At 46.7% G+C, this 13,263-nt stretch overlaps 1 protein-coding gene across 1 annotated transcript in view; it reads left to right on the forward strand.

Moving 5' to 3' along the window:
• Nucleotides 1-13,263, forward strand: part of LOC146194995 (phospholipid-transporting ATPase ABCA3-like) — a 40,226-nt gene that overhangs the window by 9,323 nt on the left and 17,640 nt on the right. The window contains exons 3-5 of the mRNA XM_084596695.1: nt 874-1,034; nt 3,121-3,417; nt 11,847-11,972. Of these exons, the coding sequence (XP_084452821.1) occupies nt 874-1,034; nt 3,121-3,417; nt 11,847-11,972 (584 nt within the window). The remainder of the gene's footprint in view (nt 1-873; nt 1,035-3,120; nt 3,418-11,846; nt 11,973-13,263) is intronic.

A 13,263-nucleotide genomic window follows, 5' to 3' on the forward strand; every position in this document is an offset into this window, starting at 1 on the left:
TGAATAAATTACCTTGCAAATCTAGCAAACTAGTCATTATATCAACTAATTCAATTTGCAGAACACATCACAATACGCAAGACCAAGCCACGCGACTATCTACAGTCATAAGGCTAGGGCACCCAGTTTCTTTTGAAAGCATGGTCACCTTTATCAGGGCCACCAGTAAACCGTGTCCTTTGTTAGCGTGGTTACGTTTTTCAATTATGCATATTTAGTACCAAGCTGAACTTTCAACTTGGCTTTTACAGTTCAAGACACAATTTCAATATATCAAACGAACTATTTTAAACAGGTACGGAATATTTCTATTTTCATCATTGCAGTACTCTAAAAGTTCAGTACAGAGTGTGTTTCGATGTCAGCATCTGTAATTATCGACATAACCCCGCATTTAACGTGTCCCAGGATGGTATCTAATTTAGTGCGCCATTCCGGCTGCTCAGAATAAACTGAAATTAGATGAATTTCTTGAATTAGATATATATCAAGGTAAACGTAGCAGGGGGCGGCAGAAAGTCAGGTCGGCAGATGAGGTTTAGAATTTCGCAGGGGTCAAGTGGATGCAGTAGCACAGGACCAGGTTAACTGGAGGAACATGGGAGAGGCCTTCGCCCTTAAGTGGGTGTAGTGCGGATGATGATGATTATGGTGATGGCGGTGGAGGAGGTGGTGGTTGTGGTGGTAGTGATGATGGTGGTGGTGGTGGAATGCATTTCGGCGATCGTTTATGCACAACTCTCTCCTACAGCATGGCACTACTCCAAGGCCATCATTTCCCAAGTAAAATGCACCATCGCATTGTTGTAAACGTGGCTCCAAGGGATACCGCCAGGTCGCCTTGTCTATGAGTGCGCGCCTTCTCTCTCGCAGTGTGGAAGCCTGGCACAACCAGTACTTGCGGGGCGGCAAGGCTATTGCCATGACTATGGTGCACACGGCCCTGTTGCGGAACATCTCCGAGGGCACCGAATCTGTGGCTCCGGGATTTGGGCCAACCGCGCAGATCTCCGTCTCTGAAACCGCAGTCGAAGGTGTGCTCTCTTGTAATGGTTTGGACGCTTTGAAAACAGGCACACTACAAAAATATTTTTTTTCTTCTTAGTGTTTACTTGAGCCTGGTCCTTGCATACCAGTGTAATCTATTCCAAATACTTGTTTGAAGACGTACGTACACGCAAACATGCTGCAAACGCGAAAAGGGGAAGTCGATTGAGAACAAATTGGAACATAGCTTATTTGGGATGTAAATGATCTAATTTGTACACTGCTGTAACATTTGTTTCGCTTTCACCGGTGTAGTGGACACGTCTCGTCACGTTCAAAACAAAGTAGCCGTTATTAGGTTTAGCGAATATTAGCTCAGAAACATGTTCGATTTCTGCGTAACAGTCTACGTATTTTGAGGCATTTTATATTTTTCCTTTGAAGTAATATCTTAAGTATAAGGTATATACTCTATTCGTACCTAATAACCTAGGAAATGTATAGCGCCGTGAAATTAGGATTCGAGAAGCTCACCACTAAATCCTTGCTCCTCAAAGCAAAAGAGAACACAGAAGTTTCGCGCTAAACAGCAACAGTATCACTCGGAGAATTTCTAAGGGATACGATGAAATACATTAAAGCACGTTATACGTTAATGTCAATTATTCAACGCCTTATATAATGCAATGGCAGCATCCCCTGCAGCCTTCCTGCTTCGTTTGAGAATGTTGGCAAGATGTACGAAGTGCTCATCTAGGCCTCAAGTGAAATATGTGGCTAAAGCGCGTGTCAATAGACTGGACGACAGGCTGTGCGGTCTGGTTTTTACAGCACCCTCAGCGCAGTACCAGGCTCCCGTTCGCCGTCGCTGGCGAAGAGAGAGAGCAATTATTAGAACTTGTTCCACGTGGCTGGGAATATCTTTCTATTCCTCCTCTCCCAGTAGAAAAATATTAGCCTTCGAGACTCCCGTAAAGCTCAAGTTCCGAAAGCGACGAAATTGCAAGCAGGCGCACGAACACCGATGATACTTTATAGCCGTTGAGGCCGATTCGTTGTGGATGCCAATTTCCAACAATTTCCTAGAAGCGTCTAGTGCTGTTTTCGGTATGCCTGGGATACCGGCTAGGTTTCAGAGTCTTGCTGGACACAGTGGACAAGCAAGATTGGCTAAAAATAGAGATCGATTTCCTAACCAAAGTATAAATGCGCACATCGCTAAGTTGGCATTACATGCCCTGAAATGTAATCTGGCCCTATCATGTCTTTTTCTCACTCGAGAATAGCTTTTGATATTTGTTACGATGATAACCTCGGCTGCAAAGAAATAATTGTACTTAAAGAACGAACGCCAATAGTATGAGCCAGCTATTAAAAACTTTCAACATTATAGATTTTCCGTTGCATAAGCCAGCTCTCGTGTCCACAGAAAGTTCAACAGAAAGACTTGGATAGTCGACCCACCCCTCGTCTGCGCTTACATGAGGCCCAGCGAGCTTAGTTGTGACTCTTTCAATTCGGTATATTACGTCTTTGGTATATTCGGTATATTACATATTAGTGGAAATTAAGAAGAAATGGGCATGGGCAGGACATGTAGTGCGAAGAGAGGGTAACCGATGGTCGCTTAAAGTAACAAACTGGATTCCAAGGGAAGGAAAGCGTAGCAGGGGGCGTCAGAAAGATAGATGGGCGGGTGAGGTTAAGAAGTTCGCAGGGGTTAAGTGGATGCAGCTAGCACAGAACCTGGTTAAGTGGAGAAATATGGGAGATGCCTTCGCCTTGCAGTTGATAAAGTCAGGTTTATGATGATGCTGATGATGATGATGATGATGATGATGATGATGATGATGATGATGATGATATTGCGTCTAAAACGCCACATGCACGAAGGTTTATACGCCTATCTCTTTTACATTGCCAGTATTCCTCCTGGGGTCACTGGTAGTGCGACGTGCCTGAGGATTGAAGTAAAATCCAGAACCGTCCCGAAAGTTATCAGTGTAAATTTACCGGTGTTTTGCAAACTCTGGCGACAATTGTGAATCCAGAAGCGACACATCGATTACCCTACGTTAGAGAACAAATGTTCATGTAAACGCATCCTACGCTCTGACCGCGTTTACAACGTAGGGACCCTAGCGAGCTTCCAAAGCGCGGTGGAAGAGCTCTCGTCAACGTCCATGCTGATGGTTGAGGCCCGGGCCCTGTTCCTGCCTCTGGTCGCGGGTCTTATCGTGGCGGCGTACGCGCTCTTCCCCACCGCCGAGCGCGCATGTCGTGCCAAGGACCTGCAGCTGATGACTGGCATGTCGGGACGCGTCTTCTGGGCGGCCAACTATCTGTTCGACCTTCACACGTACCTCGTCCTCTGGACGCTGATTGGACTGCTCTACTCTGTCTTCTACACGGTCGCCATTGAGACTTCGTGTAAGCAAGCTTATAGACGAAGTAAATCCGAGCGGTATCAGCTGTGCTAGAACCAGATTCGCTTGCAGTATACCCTCCGTCAACATTTGTGTTCTTTTTTTGCAAAAGCTAGTACCGTTTTATATTAGAGATGACAGGAAATGGTAATAAAGAAAGCATCAAATGTCTTTTTAGTTGGTTTGAATTACGGGGTTTCACTTCCCAATGTGAATCGGGCTATGAAATACGCTGTGTGGGGAGGGCTCCAGCAATTTCCAAAACCATGAGTTCTTTCACGTGCCCTGACATCGTTCAGCAGACGGGCGCCTTGCTTTTCGCCTCCATCGAAAAGCGGCCGCCGCATCCGGGATCTCAAATGTTATTTTGTTCCAAAGTAGCCCGCATAGAGCTTTGCAAAAGCTGCATGCTTGCGTTGCTAAGGCATTCACATACCACACGCATTTCTCATGGCATACGGCATCCTGACAGAAAGTGTTCCGTTAACAGATTAACGTCACTTTAAGATCAGATATTCAGCTACAAGCCGCTTTCTACGCACAGTCGACCTTAACTCTTAAGTACTGACACCCACGCATCTTTGGTTTCGGTGACCGAACCTTTTCAAATTTAGCGTCCAGTTCAATGAAGACGCGAAGTATCGCAACTCTGTAATGAAACGTATGGCCAACGTAACCGGTTCAAAATGCAGCTTCATTTGCGAATACTCTCAAACACTTCAGCTTATGCTGTCACTACTTGCGGCCCTTCTTGGAGAGGTGTTCTGTTCCGTTATTCCCATCTCGGAAACACTGTGATGCTAAATTCCTTAGGGCCACAAAGTCCAGTGACGTACAAAGGCATGATTGAGCTACAGAAACGCACCTTTGTGTCTCAACTCGGCGCGCCGTTTGATATGTTTAACGTGCCGTTCAATGTGAGTGTAATTATACATGCGCTGCCTCTGTGTTGCAATAAAGGGGCCGTTGTGTTCTTTAATATTACATCATCATAATCATTTGCATTAATTGTGCATTACCTGCTAGATATTAGCTAAATGGCACAAAGCTATGCTTTTACAAGTGATGAACTGTCTTAGTCGAATGGCACGAAATGTTTCCCTGTAAGAGCGATTTCACCCACAATGCATCATTTTTTTTTTGTTTTCAGAATTTTCTTTGCTACTAAAGACTCACAAGCTAGCAAGTTAAATATTGGCATCTGAAAATGTGGCCATTCCGAAGTTTTTGATTATGTCGAAAGCCTCAGAAGGAAATGTCCCCAACAAGATATTTAAGCAGATCTTTCGGCCGGCCTGTGTAGAAAGCCAACGAAATCCGAAAGCTGCTACGTCATAATGGCACTACGTTAGTGCCCCGATAACGTCTGAATAAAAATTCCTTCCTCCTCGTAGAGCTCACCCCTACTTGTATTTGCGTTTGCAGAGTCCGCAAGCTGTGCTCCAGAAATATGGGATCCATTATCGGGGGAAAAAATTTCTACGCAAAGAGCCCTTGCCACCATATCAGATTTGTGGTTTTCAGAACTGCCTAAAGCTTCTGAACTTGTACTTATTTTACAAGGCCAATATATCTAATATGCCAGCTAATTATTTTGCAGCGCGAAACAATACCACAGACGCATGATATTTAACACCACTCATTTGTATTTTGATTAGTTACTGCCATAATTCATGCGGTTGAGGCCCTAGAGCATTACGTTTTATGCGCTGTACTTATCTGGTTCGCAAGAAGAACGCTATCATGCTAACACAAAAATGAGAGTAATAAATTCGGAATACATTTTCCCATAAAAATTAGAAACGGGGAGTACAACACCTGAAAATGGATAGCCAACAATTCTGGCGGTTGTTTCCACTGCTCGTTCAAAACTTGTGCCATCTATCCAGGCTTCTGCTATCACCTAAAAGGGGCTTTTGATTCATTCGAAATGAAATTATACTCTCTGCTGAATCCCTCGCAAGAAAAGAGTGCTTTCCGAAGCCTACGCCCTGGACGTTGTTACGACCAAGCATCCGCATTTGCGCGCTCTATTGTTCGCCTGTGGGCATGGATAAGTGCTGTGAATATGTGGTGATGGTCCAATGGCTCTAAGTGAGCCTGTTTCCAGGAATCCTGTTTTGTAAGCCTGTTTTGCTTTGTGGACACTCTGCAAATGCCAAATGGACCCTGCCAAGAGAACGTCTGGAAAAACACAAAGAAACGTCCCCCTGCGGGAAATGCAGGAAGTGCTTTCTTTCTTTTGTTCACCCTTCCAGTCGATAAGCCCTATCGTCCAGTGAGGAATGTCTACTTTCCAAAGGAGACCACAGAGTGACATGTCCGCTGACGTGCAGGACAAGAAAGGAGCATGACGCATACAGCCATTAAGTGCTTTCCCAGGAATGCAGGAAAGATTTGCAATTGTCGAAAACGGACAATGCTCGGAGCGGATGCGGCGCCACGTGCACTCGGGTTTCTGAGAAGTAAAACCACTTGTCAGAACCAGCCTGTGGTTTCTTTGCTGAAGAATAGAAATGTACCTCCTCTCCTCGCCGTTCCCAAGCTTTTCCCGCCAACAAGTGATCACGCCCAACGAATGAATGCCGGACCAGTCAGTGCTTCAGACCATCAGTGCAGTGATGTGTTCGATTGGATGCCGATACCTGAGGGGCGTGCCCTGGATTTGGTTGGTCAGCATCTTCAGAGAGGGGCTGGACATAGGGGGTTTTAAGGACGCTGCAGAGCACGAAATGTCGCTCTGGGCCCTGGGTAAACGGCTCATCCAGTCGCTTCTCGCTATGAACTCTTAACGCTTGCCATTTTGCTGATGTACCCTTCTTTTTCGTGTAAATAATCTTGTAAATAAGTTTCTCAAAGTGCCATTAAACCTGCTTGTACATATTTCACCAACTTCGAAGATTCAATCCTACTTCAACCCCGAGTCTCTGCACGCTACCAAGTGAAGGCCGGGTCGACATAGCCCCAGCGTCACGACAACTGGTGGCAGCGGTGGGATCTGAATCTACAAGCCACAACATCTGATGACTGGAGGTGGGATCTGGATCTACAAGCTACAACATCTGGTGATTCGAGGTGGATCAGAATCTACAAGCCACATCTTGTGATCGGAGGTGGCATCTCAAGCAACAAGCAGGCGCAACAATCGGCCAACAAGAGAGCAGCTCGGAACATCGATCGCATGTGTGGGTGAGTGCTTGGCTTTTCTTCTGATGTGGACCAGGTTCTAGAACAGGGTTAGATTTTAGAACTGGTAAAAAGTGTTGAAACGCCTTTAGGTTTGGTAGTTTGCACTGTTGTTTTGGAAGTAGCCGACACTCGGAGCGATCATGGACCTACAAAAGCTGCAGAAACCGGAACTGTTGCAATTGTGTGAGGAATTGGGAATTGATACAAGAGGTTTGGCACGAAAACCTTTGATTATAAAGGCAATCACAGATTTGGGAGCCGATGATGAGGAGCTCAGTGAAGCATGGAACCTCATCGCCCAAAAAAAGGAGGAGCAGCTCAGACAGCAGAAAGAGCGGGAAAAAGAAGAAAAGAGGCGTGAGCGCGAACTTGAGAGGGAAAAAGAGGAAAGGGAGCGCGAACATGAGAGGGAAAAAGAGGAAAGGGAGCGCGAACGTGAGAGGGAAAGAGAGGAAAAGAAGCTAGACATTGAGCTCCGGAAATTAGAACTAGAGTTGAGCAAGAGGTCGGGCGATTGTCCCCAGCTAGCGGTACCTCGTCTCAACAAGGAGGCAGATTTCAAGATGTCAAAGTACATGCAGCCATATGTGATATCAGGGGATATCGGTTTGTATCTGGCTAACTTTGAGCGAACCTGCGAAAAACTGTCCTTCCAGCGAGACACTTGGTCTCAGAGATTATTGACGGTTCTGCCCTGCGAGGCAGCGGAGGTTGTCGCGCGGCTAAGCAAGGAGGACGCGGACAACTACGAGAAGGTCAAAGCTTGCCTTCTGAGAAAGTATAGGCTTAGCGCCGAGGCGTTCAGACAACGTTTTCGGAACGCTACTAAGTCCAGGGACGAGAGTTACCCTGAATTCCTGTACAATTTAAGAGTTAATTTGGGCGAGTGGCTAAAGAGCACTGATTCCTACAGTGATAGGGACGCTGTAGTCGAGCGAATTCTTTTGGAGCAGTTTTATAGCTGCCTCCCAGAAAAAGAAAGAAATTGGTTACAGGACCGAGGCGACATTAAGTCGGCAACTGAAGCTGCCGAAGTCATTGAGGAGTACGCTTCGCGCCGACAATTCAGCAACCCAGCAGTGGATAGGCTCCGCAATCCCAAGTTGAGTGTAAATAACCGTCAGAAAAGGCACTTTGCTAGATTTGCAAACGAAGAAAGGAAGGCTTCTTCAGGCAAACGCCCTAGAAAGGACGGCAGTGAGAAAAGTGGGGAAGTGACCAACGCGCAGAACACAAAGAACAAGCTTGGGGCTAGGAAGCCGCTCACATGCTTTAGGTGTAATGAGCAGGGTCACATTGCCGTCAACTGCCGGAAAGAAAAGTTTGCTTTCTCGTATGTCAGTGACTGCGATGAAAATATGCAGCTTTTGGAACCCTACCTGCATGACCTAATAGTCAACGGGAAGCCTTGCAAGGTACTGCGCGATTCGGCCGCAACGATGGATATTGTCCATCCGGCTTATGTGTCGCCTTCCGACTATACAGGACAGTGTGCGTGGATCCGCCAGGTAGTGGAGGAACAGAGTGTGTGCTTGCCAATCGCGAACGTGGTCATCGAGGGCCCTTTCGGCGAATTAACAACCGAGGCTGCCGTTTCAGGAAAGCTTCCTAAGTGCTATCCGTATTTGTTCTCCAACAAATCGGACATGCTGCTGCGAAAGAGGGGCATCCTTTTCGGAGACAGAGTTGTGCAAGCCTTAACACGTTCAAAGGCGCGAGAACTAGCTACACTGCTCATTCCAGAAAAATCCACAGCGGAGGAAACGGCAGTTAAAACAGTGGTAAATGCGGAAGATAGCAGGTCAGAAAACTTTGAGAGCGAGGCATCTCAGATATGTCAGCTTGAAAGTGAGCTTGATGAGACGCGGAATGAGGACGTTCTTGAGAGTAACCTCTTGCCGCCGGTGTCTAGCAATCTCACGAGACTTCTAAGTGGAACCCGAGAGGACTTAGCTATGGAGCAAGCCAATGATCTCAGGAATAAGCTCGAAGTACAGTGGGAAGGACCTGATGAAGTCGTTGCAAAGCTTTCTAACACTAACTACGAAGTGAAATTCCCCGGTAGGCGTAAAGCAGTGCGCATTTATCATTGCAATCTTATGAAGCCTTATGTGCAGAGGGAAGCCGTGGTAAATCTAACGTTAAACCTTCCCGAGGAGATGGGAGATAACTTGATTTGCCTCAGCGGAAAAGGAAGCAACGCTCAGGAGCTTCTCAAAAAGACGGAGCAGAGAGGAGAACTAAAGAAATCCCGGCTGTCCGATCTGGGCGAGATAATAACAGAGTTTGAGGCCTGCTTCGTGGACAGGCCAGGCAGAACTGATTTGACTGAGCACGATATTGAGCTGACTTCAGACGTGCCAGTGCGATCAAGGTGCTACCGATTTTCTCCAAGGCAAAGAGAAATTCTGGATAGGGAAGTAACTCGCATGCTGGAATTAGGAGTAATAAAACCCTCGGAAAGCGATTATGCTTCGCCTATGATCTTAGTAGAAGCTCCAGGTAAAGACCCTAGGCATGTGGTAGACTACCGAAAGCTAAATTCTCGCACCAGGGATCAAGTGTATCCTATTCCGAATATTGAGGAGAGAGTAGAACAGGTCAGTAGAGCGGCATATGTGACTACGCTGGACCTTACTCGAGGATACTGGCAAGTACCGCTCACTGAACGCGCCAGCAGATACGCGGCTTTCGTCACTCCGACGGGCAGCTACCAGCCAACAATGATGAGTTTCGGGCTCAAAAATGCTCCATTTTGTTTTTCCCGACTCATGGATAGGGTTTTAAATGGGTGTGAAACATTCGCGGTGCCTTATTTAGATGACATTGCGGTTTTTTCCGACTCATGGGCGGACCATATGGTACATCTAAGAGCTGTACTGAGCCTTTTGCGTCAAGCTGGACTAACCGTAACGGCCGAGAAATGTTGCCTGGCAAGGGCGACCGTGGACTACTTGGGTTACAATGTAGGTCAAGGTTTCAGGAAACCCAGCGAGATTAAGATTTCTGCGGTAGCAGACTATCCGCGGCCGAGCACGAAGAAGCTTTGGCTAGCCCTCTGACCGACGCTCTCCGCAAGACAGAACCGACAAATGTAGTCTGGGACGAACAAAAGGAAGCCTCCTTCGTAAACCTGAAGGCTGTGCTGATTAGCCGTCCGGTATTGCGAGCTCCAGACTATGACCGAGAATTCACGGTCCAGTGTGATGCCAGTGATCGAGGGCTAGGTGCTGTTCTCTGCCAGAGAGATGACGACGGTAATGAGCACCCCGTGCTCTACTTGAGCAGAAAACTGAGTTCTAGAGAGAGGGCTTATTGCGCGTCAGAGAAAGAGTGCGCTTGCATTGTATGGGCCATTCAAAAATTGCAGTGCTATCTTGGAGGGGCCAAATTCACCGTAGAGACGGACCATTGTCCCCTGGCTTGGCTGCAAACTGCGACATCGAAGAACAGTCGCCTTCTTAGGTGGAGCTTGATTTTACAGCAGTACAATTTTGAAATAAGATACAAAAAGGGGAAGTTAAATGGGAATGCGGACGCGCTTAGCCGCTCTTTCTAAGCGGTCCGAGATGTTCCTCACCATGTATCGAAATTGATAATCAGGTTTTTTTTTTTTTTTTCCGTGCGCTTGTATATGTGTGACTATGTAAAGCAGCACGTTTGGTTTTCTAGGCATACGTGGGTCCTGAACGTCTTGAGAGTGGGCTTTTCTCGAACAACAATGGCAGTTTTCTTTTAACCTGGTCTCTTCAGACGGGAGCCGAGTGCTTGTTTAGACATGTGGTTGAGTTTCAGACAGCTCGAGCAATTTGGCCTACAACAATCAAGACAACGCGACAAGCAACAGCGAGCTTCAAGCGTTCACGTGCAGGCCATTAAGTCGTCTCTTCATGCAGCAGCGGCGACTGCTGCCCTCCGAGACTCTTCTGGCGGGGGAGGAGGCTGTTACGACCAAGCATCCGCATTTGCGCGCTCTATTGTTCGCCTGTGGGCATGGATAAGTGCTGTGAATATGTGGTGATGGTCCAATGGCTCTAAGTGAGCCTGTTTCCAGGAATCCTGTTTTGTAAGCCTGTTTTGCTTTGTGGACACTCTGCAAATGCCAAATGGACCCTGCCAAGAGAACGTCTGGAAAAACACAAAGAAACGTCCCCCTGCGGGAAATGCAGGAAGTGCTTTCTTTCTTTTGTTCACCCTTCCAGTCGATAAGCCCTATCGTCCAGTGAGGAATGTCTACTTTCCAAAGGAGACCACAGAGTGACATGTCCGCTGACGTGCAGGACAAGAAAGGAGCATGACGCATACAGCCATTAAGTGCTTTCCCAGGAATGCAGGAAAGATTTGCAATTGTCGAAAACGGACAATGCTCGGAGCGGATGCGGCGCCACGTGCACTCGGGTTTCTGAGAAGTAAAACCACTTGTCAGAACCAGCCTGTGGTTTCTTTGCTGAAGAATAGAAATGTACCTCCTCTCCTCGCCGTTCCCAAGCTTTTCCCGCCAACAAGTGATCACGCCCAACGAATGAATGCCGGACCAGTCAGTGCTTCAGACCATCAGTGCAGTGATGTGTTCGATTGGATGCCGATACCTGAGGGGCGTGCCCTGGATTTGGTTGGTCAGCATCTTCAGAGAGGGGCTGGACATAGGGGGTTTTAAGGACGCTGCAGAGCACGAAATGTCGCTCTGGGCCCTGGGTAAACGGCTCATCCAGTCGCTTCTCGCTATGAACTCTTAACGCTTGCCATTTTGCTGATGTACCCTTCTTTTTCGTGTAAATAATCTTGTAAATAAGTTTCTCAAAGTGCCATTAAACCTGCTTGTACATATTTCACCAACTTCGAAGATTCAATCCTACTTCAACCCCGAGTCTCTGCACGCTACCAAGTGAAGGCCGGGTCGACATAGCCCCAGCGTCACGACAACGTTAATCCTGACTTCTGTTTTTCCTATTCCCAGCACCCTCGTGCCCACTTCATTTTCACAGTGCTGTCCTAGATTTTTTTATAAAGCTTGACGAGGTAGGCCACTTCTGCACATAGATAGTACAGCACCTGGCTAATAACTGCAAGCAAAGACAACTGTGCTGAAATTAGGACACAAGTAAGATCTCTAAGGCAACTCTCAACTTCCGGTGCGAAAGAGTGATTACCAAAGTGTGACCGGTGATCGAGTTTTACCAGTGCAGAATAATCTCATTCGGCTGTCATTAAATATGGTATCATCTTTCCGCGCATTATTGCCAGTGGCGATGGCGTCTTCCGTGCTGGTGTTCTCTGTCGTGGGCCTTCCCATCGCATACTTGGTGTCGCTGTTTGCCACGACGCAGCCCGGAGCCTTCTCTTCACTCACCCTCAGCTTCACCATCATAGGTGAGTACTGTCACAGCGCGTGGCCACTAACGGCTGTATTTCTAACCTCATTGTGCAAGCTGACCAGTGAGAAACAAGAATGCAGAAGTTCTGCCCTGATTACTACTTTACAATGGCTATTTCTACACAAAAAAGACCAATAACGGTTCCTATTCTCGCATTTAATTGTCCAACGTGGCTCCCAAAATATTCACAAGCTGAGAAGCAGAATGTTTTCCTCTGAAGCACGCCTGAAGCTGTAACTACTACTATTATCTCCTGCCTATTCTCCTAGTCCACTTGTTAACTGTTAATTACATTTTACCAGCGCATCTCGCAAGAGTGCGCTGAAAGAGCCATTTAGCTGTACGGGGACCTTTGCATTATAAAAAAGACCTGCATGGTTCGACTAATGCTACTGCTGGTAAACGCATTTAAAAAGCATGACTTGCACAACAAATTTTCACCTATCATAAAGTGGGTCCTTGAAGCGGACCCACATCGTTGGGAGGTGTACTGCGAAGTTTTGAAATCATTTCAAATCAATACTGCTTATTGAGGCGTTTCAAAATGCTAAAAAACCAAAGCTTGCCTGCAGGAAACCTCCTAACAATTCGGCCTTAGCCATGCTGCCTTCGGCAGTGCAAAAACACGGCAATCTGGATGTTGGATTGCGACATGGTCTTATATATGCTAGTCGCTGCCGTTGCTGGCAGTGCAGTCACTCATTGCAACTTAGCCCGTTTTCTTAACTAGCAAAGGGCCTATGTGGTCTCCACACTTCCGTATTTTGCATCTTGACTGCATAAATTCACTTTTCAATTGAATTCGTTGATCTCTTCAATGCTCCCCTGGGGTGATTGGTGTTGCAGCCTCAATGTTCTCCATAACGTAGGCCCCACATCCGCTGAACGACGAATACGGAATGTGGATAGTTGCACCTCTTTAACGGCGGATTAAACTCACTGTGATATTTGTGGCATTTCTTGATAGCCGACTTACTCGATCGAGTCATTTGTTACTGAAACATTAGAAGTAACTGATCAAATGAAGTGTAAACATTACCACAAAATCATAAAACTGAGTAAGAAATTCTTTGAAACAAATAGCAAAGCAACAAATTCCAGTGGACAACGAGGTATAAAAGTTAGGCACCCAAGTTGAATGCCTGCATCACCTCGGCGGTGATGCAGGCATTGCGAAATCAGGGGGTAGACGAGCTGTACGTGAAAGTGCTGGAAGATATATATAGTGGCTGCACAGCAACCATAGTTCTGCATAAAGAGAGTAACAAAATTCCCATAAAGAAAGG

This window comes from Amblyomma maculatum, chromosome 3 (genome assembly GCF_055883805.1).
Source record: "Amblyomma maculatum isolate TAMU_Amacu chromosome 3, ASM5588380v1, whole genome shotgun sequence".
Classification (NCBI taxonomy): Eukaryota; Metazoa; Arthropoda; class Arachnida; order Ixodida; family Ixodidae; genus Amblyomma; species Amblyomma maculatum.